This window comes from Bos javanicus, chromosome 8 (assembly GCF_032452875.1).
Source record: "Bos javanicus breed banteng chromosome 8, ARS-OSU_banteng_1.0, whole genome shotgun sequence".
Classification (NCBI taxonomy): domain Eukaryota; kingdom Metazoa; phylum Chordata; class Mammalia; order Artiodactyla; family Bovidae; genus Bos; species Bos javanicus.
Window position 1 is genome coordinate 52,635,057 of NC_083875.1, and position 20,644 is coordinate 52,655,700.

Genomic DNA, 20,644 nt, shown 5'->3' on the forward strand with positions numbered 1-20,644 from the left:
AACTGAATTTTTTTTACAGCTCTCTGAAAACAGCATGCTTCATTTGTGTTGGACACTGGTGAATAATAGACATGCAATAAGTGATTATCATTCTGCCATGCTTTGTAGTTGTTAACTATAAGGTGTAATCTTGATATGCATTATAATTATTACTAATTTAACACAAATGAAAGCTGAGTTTCCCTATATCTCTGCTCTGTGGCAAGATCATTGCCCTTTTTTTTCCTTGAGAAAACCAGAGGAGGAAAAAAGACCATGAAATGTGGTGAAGAATTTAAAACCAGTGTCAGAAATAAAAGATTTAAATTTATTTTAATCCGTCCTTATTCTAATATTCTAAGTTATTGAGTAAATTGCCCTAACAGCCATTTTTGTTTCTATTGGTCTTTATCGTTCAGTTGCTAAGTCCTGTCCTACTTTTTGTGACCCCATTGACCCCAAGCATGCCAGGTTTCCCTATCTTTCACTATCTCCTGGAGTTTGCTCAGACTCATGTCCATTGAGTCAGTGATGCCATCCAACCATCTCGTCCTATGTCATCCCCTTCTCCTCCTGCCCTCAATCTTCTCCTGCCTTAAGTGACTATAACTAACTAACAGTTTCAGTAACAGGAGGAAATCTTCCCTTTATATGCATACTTGTTAGTGTTTTCCTTAGATAAAATTAAGGAGCTTCATTTCAACTCTGAATAGCAGAGTAAAATTTACATGGAAAGAAAATATTGCAAGTTATGTGGAACCATGTTCATTAATATCACTTGATCATTAATTCTTAGCCATCAGAACAATTATAAATTAATTAAACTTTTATTTAAGTTTTTTTTTTTTCTTTCAGATATTATGTCCTGGCTTTTCTTTAAACAGGGAGTTAAATCAAGTAGTATAAGCCTAAAAAATTGTTTTCACAGAGTAATTTTAGTATGAAATGGTAAAAATAGACTGTGTACATTTATTACTGATTGATGGAACTTTTGAGGTAATTCCTTTAGAGATTTGAAATCTAGTGAAAATCTATCTTTCCATCTCATTACACTTAAATATCCTTCTTTTTATTGTGTTCTCATATATTAACTACAATGTTGATATTAAAAATTAAGGTCAAACTGCTTAAATATTTAGCATACCTTGGAAAGAAGCAAATCAGAAATAATTGGACCAACTTAAGGAACAGCTTCAGATTTAGAATTTAGCTGAAAAATTAAAAATAATAATCATACATGAGTTCTTCATACTCAAAAAATAATAAGGATTGAGGTCAGACATTTCCAATTATGTTTATATTTTACTGATATGAGGAGATTAGAATTAATCTAGAGATTAGGAATTAAGACATGGTGATGTTTTTGAACTAGGAATACAAGCTGGAATTAGGGAATAGTGTCTGAGCAGTGTGACTGGTGATTGTAAAAGTCTGACATGGGGAGACACGCTAAATGGTTATAGGAATAACTTGGGACAAATCTTTTTGCCACTGGGGGACTTAATTTTCTCTCATATATAAAATGGAGACAAAAATAGCTCCTTGAAGTTTGCTGTGAGAATTACAGATAATGCATTCTTAATGTTCAGGATACTATAGGCCCTACTAGCCCATGTGATAATGCAGGGTATTAGCACTGCTTTAGAGGTTTTATCATCAGGAACACTTAGCAATGTAGCTGTGAATGAAGTGAATCACTGACACTTTTCCTCCTATTTCTCCAGGGGAAATCACTTCTACCCAGTTTGGAATGTTTATATTCTAAAAGTGGAAACAGTGGGAGTGGTATATGGATTTTAGTGGGACCAGGGGAGGGTGCAAGTCAAATTCTCTTGGAAAAACTAAATGGATCCCAGAGCTTAAGGAGTTCATCTGCACTCTGTAACAATTGGTTGTTTCAAGAGTCTTTTCAAAGTCAGATTTTCATAGTCAAGTGTCAATAAAATATTGAATATCACTTCTGAATCTGTTCAAGAAAACTGATCAGAGTCAAGCCATTCTATGGAAATTACCACATTTCTTGCCTCATGCATTTGCTCAGAGGACATGGAAGAAGAGGAACATGATCATAAATTTTGAAAGGCATTCTTGAAAGTGAAAGTGAAATGTGAAAGTGAAGTTGCTCAGTCGTGTCTGACTCTTTGCGACCCCATAGACTGTAGCCTACCAGGCTCCTCTGTCCACGGGATTTTCCAGGCAATAGTACTGGAGTGGGTTGCCTTAGGTTTACTTAATTGCTATAAGTTTATTTTGATTTTTAAAAAAAACCCTTAAAAGATCATTTAATTTTGCATTTTATTAAATGATTTATTTATTGGATTTACAGCAATCTTGCCTTCAAAGAATGACCCAAAAAACTCCTATGGATACAATCATTACTGTGATTATGAAAAGAATTATGACAAAACAGTGGTGAACACGCATCTCAGTGTGTTCCTAAGATTACAATATGCTCTCCATCCCAAGGCAAGAGAAAAGTTTTAAAACAGTGATTATTTCAACATTCTTGTTCAAAAATTTGATCTACCTTGTTTTCACCAGTTGGTGACTGGTTTCCATGGAAATGGAAATGGAATAAGCATTCCTCGTTTTAGATTCTCAGCTGCCCCATGCCAACTGAGAGCTGTAAATGCCATTTGGTTAACAGCAAGGATCCAGAATTCTTCCATTTTAAAGTGGCAGAGAGAGAGGAATAGAAAATGTTTGCCAAGTCATTTTGCTTTTCTCCCTTTGAAAAGGACACAGTTTTATGATTGTCTGAGCTATTGACTGATGGTTATCGAACACATACTATGCCCAAGAGTGCCTCTTCTGACTAATCTGTTTAAATCTCTTTTCCACCCTTCACAAAGTTTCTTACCTCATTGAGATTTAACTGGCCTGTGATTGCCTTCCTGGTTGTCCACCTGCTGTCCCAGTGATGGTCACTGAACAGAAAAATGTTGTCAGAAATGTTGGAAAGAGACAGTTTAGTGATTTCACTAAACTGAGTGATTTCACTAAACTGAGTGATTTCACTGAGTCTTGAAGGGGAAAAAAAAATCTGTTGAAGAAGGGAGTACATGGGGGCAAGTTAGAAAATGATCACTCTTGAGAGAATGTTTGTTAATTTTGCCACAAAGATTTCCTATTTCTGAGATTGTCACCTCCAGTTGCTACATTTTCTAAAACTATTATGTAGGGAAGATAATGAAGAATACTATAAATAAATGCTTTAACCCCGAATATCTTTCTCAATATAGTTGTTTTCTTTTATCTTGTTTTTTTTTTTTTTTTTGAGTCTAAAGAGTTGAATAGATCTGAATGCTGGAAAAGAACCTAGTAGTAGCATTAATACATGCTGTTTTCTTTTATATTCTAAGATGTTTAGATACTAGACCAAGAAGTTCTTAAATATCACCCAGTGGAGTTCTATGAACTCACTTCTTGTGGGACATAAAGAGTGTCACAGTGTCTAATTTTAATAAAGAAAACCAGACATAATAACATCCAGCCACAGACCTTCCCTGTGTCTGTCAGTGTGGTCTCACACCTAAGCCAAAGCAAGTAATGTGTGAACTGAGGAAATAAGAACCTCACCCCAAACTTAAGAAACTGCATGACTGCTTCAAGGGAAATCTTACTGTTGCTGATCATGCGATTTAGGGCCTGACATTTTCTGTTATCACATTGTGTTCATGGGGGAGTAGCCTTCTCATGATTATTTTGGTGTAAACAGCTTGTGTATTCCAGTGACAAGAAAAAAGCACTTAGGCTATGGAAAGGGACTTGCATAGAATATAGAGTGAAGGTCAAGATAACAAGCCAATTCTGGCATGGCAGTGACTCAAACTCTGTGACTGCTTCTGCACTCTCAAGAGAGGAGAGCAAGTTCCTTACTCTCTTACTTAATCAACAGCCTTCCTGGTTTAGAGAAGCTGTGCATGAGGGACTTATTACTGAAATAAATGGGTGTGGGGAGGAGAAAACATTAAAAATGAATCCCCTTAAATTGGGGCCAGAGTCTTGTAATGAACGATACAAATGGTGTTTTATTTTAAACAATAAAACTAAAATGATGAAAAATACATGTAGTTTATTATCTAGTAGAACAGGCAGCTATAGCCATTCTTACATCAAACAAAAATGAATCATGTTTAAAGTTGTAGTTTTTATGTAATATTACGAAATTTGAATTTTAGTAGAGTAATAAACAGACTCAGTTTATAAAAATCTTTATCGGTTTTTCCAAGGGCCATTTGGAATCATTTTATTGACAAATCATTCTCATTTAAAGCCACTGTCACGTCGCCAGCCTTGTTCCAGTTTCACTAAATCTCGCTCTTCTGGATCCTCTTTCAACAAAAGCTTTCAGAGTGATTAAAGCTATTCTCGAATATTATTTTCATTGATTGTATGAAATCCTGTGTCTTTTGCAAGTTCATTAGGCAGTTGTTTGCTTGATTTGCCTTGTATTGTTTGCCTTTTATATTTATGCAGAGATAAAAATTTCTAGCACTGAAAAGGGTGGGGCTGCTTGAGTCCACAGTGATTTTGTTAGAGGTAGGATCATTCGTGAATATCATTTTTACTTGCTTAGTTAGGAATCCTAATCATTATGATACCCAATTTAAAAAGAACCTGTGGGCAGTGATCCAAATAGCTTCAAAGGTGTACTTGTGAGCGTTCCTCTCAGAAAAAGTCTCAAGTCATCATGACTTTATTGGCTCTGCTGAGTGTGTGTGCGCCTGAAGATAGATACATGTTTTTTCACAAATTGATTATGCATTTGCTGTTGTGGAAACACTAGGACTTGATGTCAGGAGATCTGGTTTCAAGTTCTTTTGCAGTAAACTGGCTGGATTACCTTGGTGAAGTCACTTAGCCCATAGCAATCTCCATTTCCTTCGCTATAAGAGGGATAAAAGTACATGCAGTGCAAGATTATCAGAGAGATCAAATTAAATTAAATTTATGAGAATTTAGGTGAGATTATCTAATAATAAATAAATGAACCTTACCGTTTGTTGATTTGATGTCTAAACTGCAAATTACATTAAGCATTCTTTCAAATGGAAATTAACCATTGGATATGAATGATACATAATAGCTATTGAGTTGATGAATTTATATTTAAAAGTATTCAGTATTAGTATCAAATCATAGGAAGGGGAGATAGAAAACATAGAAGCATGTGTTTTTGGTTACCAAAAAGACATAAATGGCTATGGCTGTATTTACCCTGCATACCTAGAAACCAGAAATTTATCAAACTGTACAATGCAGGTAAATCTGTTAATTTTCTAGCTAAAAATATTTTTTACATTTTCAAAGGGTTAAAAAAAAAAAAAAAGGATATGTGACAGAGACTTTATGTGGCCCTATAAAGCCTGAGATATTTACTATTTGGCCCATTCCAGAAAATGTTTGCCAACCCCTGCTCATAAACTCATGCAAATACCATCATAACAGAGACCCATTCCTTATGTTGTTTCTAAATGAAGTATTATTTCTGTGCTAAAATGCTGAACTGATAATTAGGAATTATGATAAATTATATGTTTTGGAGGGAGGCCTTCCTTAATTGTTGGTTTCATACCTCCATAATGTTGAGAACATTCCAATATGTAAGGAAATGATTCTGATGGACTCTACAGAGACAACCAAGAATAGCTGTCAATAAACAGAAGGGCTGGCAGGTGCTTGGCGGAGCTGAGCTGAAGTGAGGATCACCCAGTGAATAGAGGTGTTTGAGTTACTCATCTATACTTTAGGACCTCTTTCTCGAGTTCAGAGGGACCCTGGGACTAAGCGCCACCCAGCTCCTTAGACCTCGGGGCCACGGTTTACCTCCTGTATTGCAAACAATCGGGGTTCTGTAATAGTCACCTATTTTAGATGATTATTCCCTGAAAAGTACAACTCACATCTTTAAAAGTGTTTTGACAGTTCATTCATGATATTGAAGCAGTTTCAAGCAAATTGAAGTCAAGTGTTTATAAGATCACATTTCTTCATCAGTCAATCGTTAACAGATTTTTGAGCAAAACAAATATTTTTAGCCTATTTCACAATGTATGTACCACTGAATGTATCACTGAAAGATATCTTTACCTGAATATTTTAGCTAAAGCAAATAGAAGCAGAATGTTAAATAGTTTACTGCTAAATGAACAGAGACTTGTGAATTATTACCTATTATTCAGGATTTCTAAGCCAACAGAATTCATTGAAAATACATTATATCATGGCTACTTTTCCCACTATTTGAATCCTTAGTGACTAATACATTCTGTAGGATGTATTAGGTACTCAATAAATATTTGCTGAATGAATGACACAGAAAAGTTAATTAATTATGAACCAGGACATGGGAGTTGTCTCAATACACACATTTAACTAGGTCATTATAATATTTATAAAATGAGAATTTACCTATATACAGGACCATGGGTAAAATTGAAGTATTCTCTGTGTAAGGTACATTCTAGCATCCTGGTCTCTTATTTTTGCTACTTTAGAAATATTTATATGAAGTGGTTTTCAGTATACATTTGTAGAAGAGAAGTATGTATGGAAAGAAATAGACCAGAAAAATCAAAATTATAATTTGATACAGGTCATTATTTCTTTCATTATCTTTATAGATCTTTTTCCAGTCTCCTGGTATACATACTCAATATATTCTTCATATTTCATGCTTTCATGAGTTCTAATTATGAAATTTTCTTATAATTATGAGGATGCAGAATTACAGGAAAAATCAGTTCAGGTGTAAGGAAGAGTTGTTTAGGCTGCATACCAAGCATTTTCATAAACACCAACCTGAAGTCAGAACTCTTGGAGCCAAAATTTCTGTAACACCTTATACATAAACCTTGATTAGTGTGTACCTCAATAATTGGTAATTATTTGCATACATCTTACAACACCCCTGTCAGTGATCTTAGTTCATTGGTTAGTTGAAATCACAGGACTCTTTAGGCCACAAGTGGTAATTAGATGGATAGAAATACGTTTTAGTAAGACAGTATCGGCTACATTTCTTCAGGAGGAGTGCTCACCAGCTCCAGGACTACTTTTTACTCTTCCCCTGTCCCCCCACCATGACCCAAGTGACACCCAAGTGACACTGCTGGTGTGCTAGAAAGAAAAGCGTGAGAGTCCCTTTGCCCTAGAAGCCTCATGCTCTTAGGAACAGTATTTCTTGCAGTTACCTACGAACAGAGCTTCCGCGGCCACACAGGAAAGGTCACACTCAGTTTCCAGTGTCCTCTCTCAGAAGCCCAAAGCCACGACTCCTCACCATGTGTTTATTGCTCTGGCCACAGACCTCCCAGCTCATGGTCACTCACTAATTAAAGTTCAGTGTTTTGTTTTTTTTTTTTTTTTTTTTTTAACCATAAATGGTGTTGTTTGGTAGCTGACATTCCACCTTTTTCAGATACCAAGGGAAATAAAGCTAGAATCTTAAAGTGATTTTTCCATAGATAAAGAGAAAATCTTTTGTTAATCCTTTACTCAGACTTTTCCCCACCAAGACTGTGAGTGCCATAGCTTTGGATACTTCAACTCTATATGCCCCTTGTTAAGAAGATGTCTGGAACACAGGATGTAGATTATCTGGACTTGAGCAAGGGAGAAGGGACAAATGGAAGGAAGGAGGAAGGAAGAGCTTGGAGGGAGTAATATTGTTAACTAAAAGAATTCTTGGTAAGTACTTGAATAATTTTCAAAAAAATAAAAATAAAATAGCATTCCTGACAGAGTTCATTGCTTACCTAAAAAGTAACTTTACATTTCTCTGTGCTGGAACTGTAGGTAGTAATTATCCTAGTAAAGCAGACAGATGTCCAGTAGAAAAGATGGGCATCATGTTGTTCCTCCAGCTCCAGGGACGAGTTGGAGCCTCCAGATCCACATTTATGAACTTTCAAGAGAGGACACTTGACTCTCAGCTCACTAAAAACACATCTAAAAAGAATCAACAGAAATGACTAATTTCTGAATATTTGTAGTCAAGGGGTAAGGGAGATAATGTCTCAGGCCCCAATTTGTGGTGAAAAATATCAGAGTGTTCCCAAAGCTTTGACTACATGGAGTAAAATCTAGTTTGTGTAATTTTCAGAGACCGAACAGAACCCTCTGATAAGAGCTTAAGGAGCTGGAAGAGCAGGGCGATGGGCTCTTAATAGATCCAGTGGGGAAGGAATAGCATCACAGAATTACTAGGGGATATAGTCAGGCATCGGAGAAGGCAATGGCACCCCACTCCAGTACTCTTGCCTGGAAAATCCCAGGGACGCGGGAGCCTGGTAGGCTGCCATCTATCAGGTCACACAGAGTCAGACACGGCTGAAGTGGCTTAGCAGCAGCATAGACAGGCATGGCAATGTGAATTCATAGAAATAAGCTCAAGTAACATGTGGAAATCAGTAAATCAAAATATTAATCAGTAAAGCAAAAAAAAGTTGAAAAGCATGGTTGGGTAAATTTAGAATATCAACCAGGGAGCCAAGCAAAAGGGCCTAATTTAATCATCGTGATTAATGAGTTTCATCAAAGGGATCTCTCGTACCCAGTGCTTTGACATTGTCGTTGATGTATAAGATAAGGGTAGGAAGAGAGGGAGGCTGATGAAAAGCCTACCTCTTGGTCAGCCACTATATACAAAAACATGTATAAAAATGCCGACTGTAGGTTTTTTAAAAAAATTGAAGTATTGTTGTTTTTGGACTTCCCAGGTGGCTCAGTGGTAAAGATTCTGCCTGCCAAGTGGGAGATGTGGGTTTGATCCCTGGGCTGGGAAGATTCCCTAGAGAAGGAAATGGCAACCCACTCCAATATTCTTGCATGGGAAATCCCATGGATCGGGAGCCTGGCAGGCTACAGTCTGTGGGATCACAAAAAAGTCAGACATGGCTTACTAACTAAACAACAAACAAACAATGGTTGATTTACCATGTTCTGTTAGTTTCAGATATACAGCAAAGTGACTCATACATAAACACACACACACATACATACATATGTAGTGTTGGCCCCTGAGTTGTATCCAGCTCTTTGAATCCCATGGACTATAGCCCACCAGCCTCTTTTGTCATGAAATTCTCCAGGCAAGAATGCTGGAGCAGCCATTCTCTTCTCAAGGAGATCCTCCTGACCCAGGGATCAAACCTGTGTCTCCTGCATTGCAAGCAGATTCTTTACAGTCTGAGCCACCAGAAAAGCCCACATATATATACACAAACAAGTTTTTACTCCATGCAGTGTGTCTGTGTTGCAAATTCTTTCCCCTTATAGATGATTACAAAATACTGAATATCGTTCCCTTTGCTATACAGTAGGGTTATCTGTTATATATATAGAAGTGTGTGTGAGTTAAGCTGCTGTGGATTTTATTGTACTTCATCATTCCATACAACGTTATAGTTGGGAAAGCAACAGAAGTGAGGTAAAGAACTAGGTTTTCTAATAAACCAAGCTATTTACTCTTTCCTTTAAATGTGAGCTAGTATGTTTAACAGTTAATTTATTTAACAATGAATAAGTAATTTTCCTAGGCTGGGGAAGTTAAGGAGGAAGGAAAATGGCAGAGGTGAGAAAAAAATTCTAAAACAGTTTGACCACTTGAGATTTATTTATTTTCAGTATTTTAGGTTCTGACTGAAATCTTCTTGGATTACAGTCAATATTATAAATAACTGTACAAATTCTTCAAACCTACAATGATTTTTAAACTTTAAAGTAATTATAAACTCACAGCAAGTTTAAGAAATAGTAGAGGTCCCCCATATCCTTCACCTGAATTCCCCCAGTGGTAGCAACATGTGTAATTATAGCAAAATATCAAAGCCAGGAAAATTACATTAATGCAATTTACACACATTATTCATATTTTTCAAGTTTTTAGGTGTATTCCTGTGTGTGTGTGTGTGTGTGTGTGAGATTGACAATAATTTTAACCATCCAAGAGAAATATTCTGTACCTTTTTAAAAAGACTTATTAGTCATTTGCATATTATATTTCTGATGCTAATTCTTAGTAGTATTCTGTTACTACATAATGCTCTAATACAGTATTTTTTCATTTTCTTTCCTTGCCTGCAATGTATCTGTTAGGCTTTGGAGCAATTGATGAATGCTTTTATTAATCTCTTCAAATATTGTATATATTACTCCTGAGAGCCAAAAGGAGGATTCATAATGTGTATTGCTAGGTATAAAAACTGTCATAATTTAAGTTCATGTTTAAATTTCTTTGAATATTAGGCTATCAAAAGGCCTGTGAATATGATCATATCTTATGTGCCCTTCACTGTCTTAATTCAGGCTACTCTAACAGAGTAGGCTGGGTGGCTTAGACAACAAACATTTATTTTTCACAGTTCTAGAGGCTGGGAATTCTGATATTAAGGTGCCGGCAGATTTGGCTTTTGGCTTGTAGATGGCTGCCTTCTTCCATGGCAGAGGAGAGAAGTCAGCTCTCTCGTGTCTTTTCCTATACAGGCACTCTTTCCATCATGAAACTACCATTCATCACCTAGTCGTGTCCACAAGGCCTGTGCTCCAAATATCATCACACTGGGATTAGGGTTTCCATATGTGGCTTGGGATAGGATGGACAGAAACATTCAATCCATAGCAGTTATTGTGAATGAATTTTCTTGAATTTCTTCCTAGTATATTAAAAAAATTTAGTATTATGGAAGCCCCAGCGACTATGTTTAACTGTCATCACATCAGAAACTATTATCTTAATATTCTCACAAAAACGAATCATCAGAAAGTTGACTGTGTGGTTTTTTTCCTCCCTAAAAATTTTCATTTACCCTTCCACCCCTGCCCCCCACCTCCCTGCTGCCAACATGTTCCTTAAGCTTTTCGCTGGAGATGGAGTGAAAATCTATTTTCAGCTATTTCCCATTCTTCTGAAGTTTTCATTTTTAAGATTCTCAGCATTTGCTACTTATACCTCAAGTTGAATAATTTAGTTTGGAGATTCTATAAAATATATTGTCAAATATGTTGTCATCAATACTAATGAGGAAGTAGTTGCCTCTGCCTCACAGAATAAGTAGGGTTGTGGCAAGGAAGTCAAGAAATCTTGGCCATCATTCAAATACTTAGGAATATGGGCCCCTGTGAGTCTTGCTGCAAGAGTAAAAAGCATTAATTTATCTATGCCCAGGAGACCCAGATCTAGTCATTGCCCCATCACAGTTTATACCTACTAATCACTATATGACTGACTACATTTCTCTCAATAAGAGTAGTAGTGTCTGTTTTGCTTATTTTGCAGAGTTGAAGTGAGAACCAGATGAGGTTAAAGTACTTTGAGAAGTGGAGAGGGTGATATAAACCAAGTGGTAATATCAAGAGCTACAAAACCAATCAGAAAGAAAAGCTCTGCGTGATATATTGGAGAATACCTCAAACATATCACTATTCTTGCTCTCCTGTCCCTTTCTAAGGGGGCTTTTGAAGTAAGCTCAGATGGAAGGTTTTCACTCAGATTTAAACAAAATCAAAACATGCCAAGGAGAATGGACACATCAGATGTCAAAGGGACTAGAAACAGTGGGGGCGGGAGCCTGGAGACAGAATCCATGAACAGCTGAAGATGTTTGTCCTAAGAAAGAAAAGACGTAGAAAGCAGTCTTTCTCCAACTTGCCATTGCTTGATTCCATACAAGTATAATTTCAAGCAATGTAGTGATCACTAACCGGAGACCTCTTGCGTGTGTCCTGATGTTTCTGATTCATTGCTGAGCTTGTTCACGTCTTACCTTCAGATTCATGGTAAATCTCAAGTGAGTTAATATTTCCATCCCTACTAACTCATATGAAATTAAAAAAAGTTTATAAAGCAGTGTGACTAGAGTAGGAGAAAGCAAACAAAGGAGTGAAGGCAGTACTTTACTATGTAGCAAGATGTAATGGACCCCAAAATTTATATTCTACTCTCACTTCACTTGCATGAGTTCACAATATTATAGAAAGGAGTTAACAGGCACTCTCTGATCTGATTTTCCATCTTTTCGTTTCATATATGATATTATACATGTTTCAATGCCATTCTCCCAAATCATCCCACCCTCTTCCTCTCCCACAGAGTCCAAAAGACTATTTTATACATCTGTGTTTCTTTTGCTGTCTCGCATACAGGGTTATAGTTACTATCTTTCTAAATTCTATATATATGCGTTAGTATACTGTACTGGTGTTTTTCTTTCTGGCTTACTTCACTCTGTATAATCGGCTCCAGTTTCATCCACCTCATTAGAACTGATTCAAATGTATTTTTTTTTGTAGTTTATTTTTTTAAATTTTATTTTATTTTTAAACTTTACATAATTGTATTAGTTTTGCCAAATATCAAAATGAATCCGCCACAGGTATACACATGCTCCCCATCCTGAACCCTCCTCCCTCCTTCCTCCCCACACCATCCCTCTGGGTCGTCCCAGTGCACCAGCCCCAAGCATCCAGTATCGTACATCGAACCTGGACTGGCATGTCGTTTCATACATGATATTTTACATGTTTCAATGCCATTCTCCCAAATCTTCCCACCCTCTCCCTCTCCCACAGAGTCCATAAGACTGTTCTATACATCAGTGTCTCTTTTGCTGTCTCGTACACAGGGTTATTGTTACCATCTTTCTAAATTCCATATATATGTGTTAGTATACTGTATTGGTGTTTTTCCTTCTGGCTTACTTCACTCTGTATAATAGGCTCCAGTTTCATCCACCTCATTAGAACTGATTCAAATGTATTCTTTTTAATGGCTGAGTAATACTCCATTGTGTATATGTACCACAGCTTTCTTATCCATTCATCTGCTGATGGGCATCTAGGTTGCTTCCATGTCCTGGCTATTATAAACAGTGCTGCGATGAACATTGGGGCACACGTGTCTCTTTCCCTTCTGGTTTCCTCAGTGTGTATGCCCAGCAGTGGGATTGCTGGGTCATAAAGCAGTTCTGTTTCCAGTTTTTTAAGGAATCTCCACACTGTTCTCCACAGTGGCTTTACTAGTTTGCATTCCCACCAACAGTGTAAGAGGGTTCCCTTTTCTCCACACCCTCTCCAGCATTTATTGATTGTAGACTTTTGGATAGCAGCCATTCTAACTGGCGTGAAATGGTACCTCATTGTGGTTTTGATTTGCATTTCTCTGATAGTGAGTGATGTTGAGCATCTTTTCATGTGTTTGTTAGCCATCCGTATGTCTTCTTTGGAGAAATGTCTATGGGGTCACACAGAGTCAGACATGACTGAAGTGACTTAGCAGCAGCAGCAGCAGGGCAGACATAACCATATCCTTAAGGGATTCAGAGAACTGATGCATTTTTAATTCCTAGTTTCTCTGGATGTACTTTATTTTAGATGCTATTCAATTTAAGTCCTTGATTTATATATCCTTATAATTTACATAATTGGGTTATCTTTTAAAGGTCTCAGAAAATATGTTTCTTAGTAATATTGTGAACATATGTAAGAAAGTTAAACAGGTGACTCATTTTCTTTCCAAAGAACATTGTATGGGACTTGGATATTAAAATTTTTATTTAGGTACCATGTGCGTCCGAGCTTAATCTAATGAGTATATTGTTTTCTAGACTAAAATCTACTAAGTCTTTCTTCTTATGCTAAAAATACTTTAAATGCTCACACTCAATCATCTCTGAAGAAAACTACATCTGAAAAACAGTTTTGTTTGTTTTGTGACTTGCATATTTACTGACATCATGAATATACTTTTTGTTGACCACCCTTTGTTGTTTGGGAGAAGGAAGAAATTGAGTCATGATCACATACTTGAATAGGTCATGATGATATATCCATTGTTCTATGATCTATTTAAAATTCATGTCAAAACAGAGTCTAACTAAGATATAAAAATAAAAAAGATGACTAGTACTTTACTTGGAATAATGATCATTGTCATCTGAAGAGTGGGCTGTTTAAATGTAGTTGAGCTGCAATTTGGACCCTCAATTACAGTATGCTGAAATACATGATTTAACTGATATTTAAAATATATGTGTCAGCAGTAGAGTATAACTTGCCTGTGTCCTCAAAATAGTCCACATATCATGATGTAGAGCCCTGTACAGAAGAAATGTTTTTATAAGGAGAATATTCACTGTGTTCTTCACTTACAAACATTCACTGTACATGAATGACGCACATAATATGTACAGGGCTTTTAGAAATACAGAACCAAGTCACTTCTATTGTTTTAGTAATATGGTAGAACAGATATTCAGTTAAATCTTTCCTCCCACAGTATATCTAAAAATCATGGGAAAATATTAAAGAACTTCTTAGTGCATGGTTGAGCTTATGGGGTGCTAGGGTATTTCTCTGAGAAACCTCAAATCTATAAACTAGGTGGGCAACACCAGGCATTTCCCAGGATGACTAACCAATCCCAACCAGCCTGGAACTGAATTTTAAAAGTCCAGAGATAGCAGGAGACAAGGCTTTGGTCCAAAGGGCTGAGACCTGCATAAAATGGAACCCCTAAGTTACTGTCTTCAGTGCAATAAACACAGAAAAAGAAATCCTACATGGGAAGTGAAAGGATGTATTTGACTTTCTCTCCCTGGTTAATAGATGGGACAAAGGGATAAACAAATAACTACTTTTGAGAATAACTCACAGTTCTTAATGAGTTTTCCATACCATCCTCAAAGATTTCACAAAGAAAAAAGCCTAAATAGCACAATCTTCTAAATGGACAGTTCACCAACTACATGGAGTAAACATTGCCATAAAGACAAGCCAGTAAAAAACACAAATAGTAGAAATAGATTCACCTACTTAGAATTATTATTTATATATAATTTATTTGTATCAAATAAATATTGAAAAGCATTTTTAAGAAAAATTGACTATCCAAATTAACCAAATTTGAAAAAAGAACTTCAAAAATAAAGTGTATAGTACCTGAAAAGAATAATTCAGTGAATGGATTAAATATCAGGTTAGTCATGGCTAAAGTCAGGATAAGTGAAATATAGAACTGAGCAAGTTACAGAGAAGACAGCCAAGAGAGCAATGTATGTGGGAAGCCTGAAGATGAGATAAAGATTTGAAAAGTGTGAAAAGGTCTAATGTATGCTTAATTGGGATTCTGATAAGAAGAACCATAGAATGATATAAAGGGATACATCAAGGTACTAGCTGAGACTTCTGAAAATTTAAATGTTAAACTATAGGTTTAGGAATTCCAAGAAAGAGGTTTTTAAAATCCACACATACAATATCTTAATGAACCTGCAGAATAGAAAAGGCAAAGATCTGAAAAGTCATCCAGATGGCTGACTTCTCACCAGAAAGAAGGGAAGCTAAAAAATGGTGGGATGGCATCTTTGAAGTGCTATTAGTCTAGAATTCTATACCCATTGAAAAAATGCTTCTCTACCTTTTGGCTAAGATTGAGTATAGTATCTGTTCTTACTATTTTAACTATATCCATTGAAATTAGTTTTTAAGAAGAGCAGTAAAATAAAGTCATTTTCTGAGGCTATCAAAAGCCTCTCTGATGGGTAAATTTATAGAATGTTCTTCAGAAAGAAACCAGTGATCCCAGAAGGAAATAAGTGCTACAAAAGTAAACAAAGCAAGAAATGTAAGTCTAAACAAACACTGATTGTTCAAAGTAGAACAGTGATGGGTGATTTCTAGTGTTAAAAAAACATCCAGTGTGTAACTATAATTATGGGAGGATCAAGTCAAGAGCTGGATAATCAGACTTACAACATTCTGACATCTGTACTGTTTGGGAAAAGTTGAAAAAAATATCAGTAACTTTGTGATCTTAGGTACCCATGATCAAATATCTAGGATAAGCACTAAATAATAGAATGTATAATATCCAAACTAGTACAGGGGAAAAATACAGAAATGATTATGTGTATATGAATACTTAGATAATATAAATGGACTAACTCTTGAGTCAAAAATAAAGATTTCCAGGGTTTAAAAAAATTATATTCTATTTATGAGGTATAAATAATATAAACAGAATATTTGAAAGTAAAAGGATCAAGTGGTTTATAATTTAAGTACTAACAAGATATCTTTAATTTTATTTAAGAAACAGAAAGTGTTATTACATATACATAAACAATTTGTTTCACTAGAAAGATTTGATAGTTCCATTCTAAAGGCAATAAAAATGGATAGAACCACAAAGAATATTAACAAATCCACAAAATAATGAACAAGCTTGACATGATGGACTTATCTAGAATAATTGGAAAATATATATCTTTTCAACCACATAGAACATTTATAAAAATAGATCACATACTTCACCATTTTGTGCACTCACAAAATTCAAATGATTGCTTCATAAAAATTATTTTATCATAAGTTAATGAAGTTATTGATTATAAAAAATATAACAGCTGCAAACATTCAAAAAATTTAAATCCTACTTCTCAATAACCCATGGGCCTAAGAATAAACCAGGGCAGAATTAAAAACAGATGTCCTTATGCTCCTGTAGAACTGCATTAATTAATAATAGATGCAATGTAGTATAAAAACAGTAAACCCATAAAGGGAATTTGACATTTGAATAAAAATAACCTACACCAGGAAGTAATATGCAACAAGAGGCTAATAAAAAATCATAGTAAATAATTGCTATGCTCAGGGGAAAATTAGTAGTTTAGCTTGGGGCTTCCAGAAGTATTTTTTGAAAAAGAGATCATTTTTTGTAATGATTAAAGTGGTATAACCCAGTATCAGGGGGCAAGATAATTATGAGTATATTAAGATTAAATATTGTGTGTGACAACCTAAAAATTCCATAAACAAGATTTTCATGTTCCAAATAAAACATTTGGAAACATATTTATAACAGATATGATGGAAAGGCAATGAGTGATTTGGGCAAAAAGCATGAAGAGGTTATTCACAAGGCAAGACATAGAAATAGCTAATAAATATTTGAAAAGATGCATAGCAACAAATGTAATCATAAGGGATAAAGAGGGAAATGACGATGAGATAATATTTTTCAACTCAGTTTGGCAAGGATGAAAAAGATTGAAAAACTTATATATAGGGCTTTATGTACACAGAGGTTTGTCTAGATATTTTCTCCATTCTCCCTATTATCATCCAACTTGGCTTATGGCCTATCTTTTCGTTTTGTCATGCATAACAACTTGGTATTTTGTAGTAATATTTATCAGTCTTGCCATTTTTATGAGGTTCGATTAAACCGCTTTCATCTTTTGTTGACATTATGACAGTATATTCTGTACTCTTTGATCCAGTAATTCCACTTCTAGAAATTTATCCCAAGATATTTAAAATGTATATACAAGCTATTATTTTTATATTTCATTAATACTAGCGAAAAATAGGTAAATTTCTAGGAATAAAATTATGATGCATGTGTGTGTATATGTACACACACATATATATAGGTATATGTATATAGGTTTATGCCATTTTATATAAATTTAAAAGATTGTAAAGAATAATTATAACCATTTAAATGATATATAGATTAATATTTACGTAGGAAGAATAGATGACATTCAGTTCAGTTCAGTTGCTCAGTCGTGTCCAACTCTTTGCGACCCCATGGACCGCAGCATGCCAGGCCTCCCTGAGTTCACTCAACTCATCACCAACTCCCAGAGTTCACTCAAACTCATGTGCATCAAGTTGGTGATGCCATGCAGCCCATCTCATCCTCTGTCGTCCCCTTCTCTTCCTGCCCCCAATCCCTCCCAGCATCAGGGTCTTTTCCAATGAGTCAACTCTTCGCATGAGATGGCCAAAGTATTGGAGTTTCAGCCTCAGCATCAGTCCTTCCAATGAACACCCAGGACTAGTCTCCTTTAGGATGGACTGGTTGGATCTCCTTGCAGTCCAAGGGACTCTCAAGAGTCTTCTCCAACACCACAGTTCAAAAGCATCAATTCTTTGGCGCTCAGCTTTCTTCACAGTCCAACTCTCACATCCATACCTGACCACTGGAAAAACCATAGCCTTGACTAGACGGACCTTTGTTGGCAAAGTAATGTCTCTGCTTTTGAATATGCTATCTAGGTTGGTCATAACTTTCCTTCCAAGGAGTAAGCGTCTTTTAATTTCATAGCTGCAATCACCATCTGCAGTGATTTTGGAGCCCCTCAAAAATAGTCTAACACTGCTTCCACTGTTTCCCCATCTATTTACTAAGTGATAAAAGCAGTATATCTCTTGTATAAACTGATGTGTACCTATCAGTTGTAAGCAGCAACTTGTTTATAGTTGCACAGACAGTAGTTATATCCCATGATGACAGTATAGAATATACTATAAAATAAATAGTACTAAAACAGAATTTGGGGTCCTGAGTTTTAGTCACTGTTGAGCTATTTTTGACAGACCTCTTTATATCGCAGGGCCTCCTTAACTCATTTCTCAAAATGTAGGAAAGAAGGTGAGCTTTGGATTTCATCATCATAGAACTACACCACAATGGTTGTCACCCCCTTCCTGCACCCAGGGGAGGCATTAGTCATCAGTCTTCACCTTCTTTCTCTAGGCTCAACCATGCCTTAGAATTATTCTCAGCACACACTGTATTAGGCCACCATTTTTAAAGAGCTTGTCCTTTGCACTTGACACTTCTTTGCAATCCTTGAGTAAGATCTTAGAAGTCCTTTCAGCTAAATGACTTTTCTGATCAAAGAACTGTTATCGTGGTAAGAATTAACAGAATATCTTTCAGAAAATTTTTTTACTTTACTGTCAGTCACATCTTGAAAAAGCAGGAAAAAGGTGAAAACAAACAGGTGAAATAGGTTTTGATAATATATTGTATTGAGTATGATATTTTGACATGTAATTGATATGAAATAAGTGCTAATGCATTATTTTATGGTGTCTTTTCACTCAAGGTCTTTGAAATTCTGTGTATTTACAGCAGTCCCATTTTAGAAGATAAATTTTCATTGGAGATCCTTGATGTGTATCTAAATTTCCAGTCTACAAAGTACTTCTTATATTCACAATTCTTGAGTTTTCTAATAATTGAGTACTAGTTTTTAAATTTAACTAAAATTAATATGCAGTCACACTTGCCATATTTCAGGTATCCATTAGCCTGTGCGGCTAGTGGTTACCATGTTGGATGTTGAAAGTTCAAAAAATACAAAGAAACATACAATTTGATTTTAGCCTTCAAGGAGATTTTCTAGTTGAGAAAGCAAGATATCAAAAAATAAGCATATAAAAATATAACCCAAAATAGAATATAATTAAGTGCTAAAATTTGCTATGGACAGACTAAGTGCTACATGGGTAGGAAGTTCCAGAAATACCCACAGCTTGCTACATTCTTCACCACTTTGAGGTCTGAGTGGTGGCAAGGACTTGCTGAGGTTGGGAGAATGAGGTGTGTGTGTGTGTTCTCCCTACAGGCACGGGACCCGCTGTGCTGGAGAAGTGGCCGCCGCAGCAAACAACTCTCACTGTACAGTCGGCATTGCTTTCAACGCCAAGATCGGAGGTATGGGACCCAGACTCCTGTGGATGTAGAAATGAGCCAAGAGTTCTGCTAACTCGTTTTCAGAACCCTTTTTGAACTAAAGACAAGCGTATGTTTGCATAACAGTGCTCAACTACTGCCAACAGCAAAATGACTGTGTTAACCTGTGTTATTAAAACAAAGACTTTGAAGCAGCCCCCTGAAGTGTTGCAAACACAGAAATCTTTCTTTAGATAAAAATGAAAGAAGCTTGTCCAATAGCAAAAATGGGGTCATTAGCATCTATATGTAACTGTAAAATTGATACCTAGGTCAGAAAGAACTAAAAAGATAAACACCAGGCCAGAATATCTCTACAGAAAAAAGCGTTTTGAAATTCTGTCAAACAGAAAATATTTTTTTTCTTTTCCCTTAGGATTTACAAAAAGCTTCTTTTCATTTCAGTTTAAATAGTAAGATCTCATTTTCAAAGAGTATAGTAATACTATTACCATTAGTAATTGCAAATTATAGATAGTATATATACACACACAAATTCAAATATACCTATACTTACCACAGGGACCTAACCCAAGCAGTATGTCTTGTATGTCAGTTGTCAGTAAATCCAACTTCTTTCTTCTCTTTATTTCACCTGGGTTTCTTAGAGTATGGCAGCTTATTAACCAGTAATTAGCTGTACTCTGAGAGCATCTGCTGTGTGTCAAAGTGAAACGTTCCTAGAGGAGTTATGGAAAGGAGACAGACGTCCTCTGAAGAATCGTGAGGGTGCTAGAGGCCCCTGCTCTCTCTTCAAGATAATCAGATAACTACAATGGCTGTCCAGTCAACCCTCCTTGCAGTCCAGCACACACACACTCATACATGTAGAAACATTCTCAGTATTAGTTGCTCAGTCGTGTCCAAGTTTTTGCAACCCCATGGACCATAGCCTGCCTGGCTCCTCTGTCCATGGGATTCTCTTGGCAAAAATACTGGAGTGGGTTGCCATTTCCTCCTCCAGGGAGATACTCTCAGGTCCCTGTCATTACTCTTCAGAGCTAACCCAGCACTTCTGACCTTGAGGGAATGAAGGCATGAACTTCTGAACCTCACAGATAAGCTGCTCACCTAGCTGATAAGACCTCTAAAAAAATGAATGTATCGCGATGCCTGACAAATGTTCAGTCA

The 20,644-nt window shown here is 36.1% G+C and overlaps 1 protein-coding gene and 1 pseudogene across 4 annotated transcripts in view; both read left to right on the forward strand.

The window, feature by feature from the left end:
* Positions 1-20,644, forward strand: part of PCSK5 (proprotein convertase subtilisin/kexin type 5) — a 516,633-nt gene that overhangs the window by 163,041 nt on the left and 332,948 nt on the right. For all 4 annotated transcript variants that reach the window (XM_061425568.1, XM_061425565.1, XM_061425567.1 and 1 more), the window contains exon 6: positions 19,407-19,495. In XM_061425568.1, the coding sequence (XP_061281552.1) occupies positions 19,407-19,495 (89 nt within the window). The remainder of the gene's footprint in view (positions 1-19,406; positions 19,496-20,644) is intronic.
* Positions 15,385-15,514, forward strand: LOC133253563 (U2 spliceosomal RNA; annotated as a pseudogene).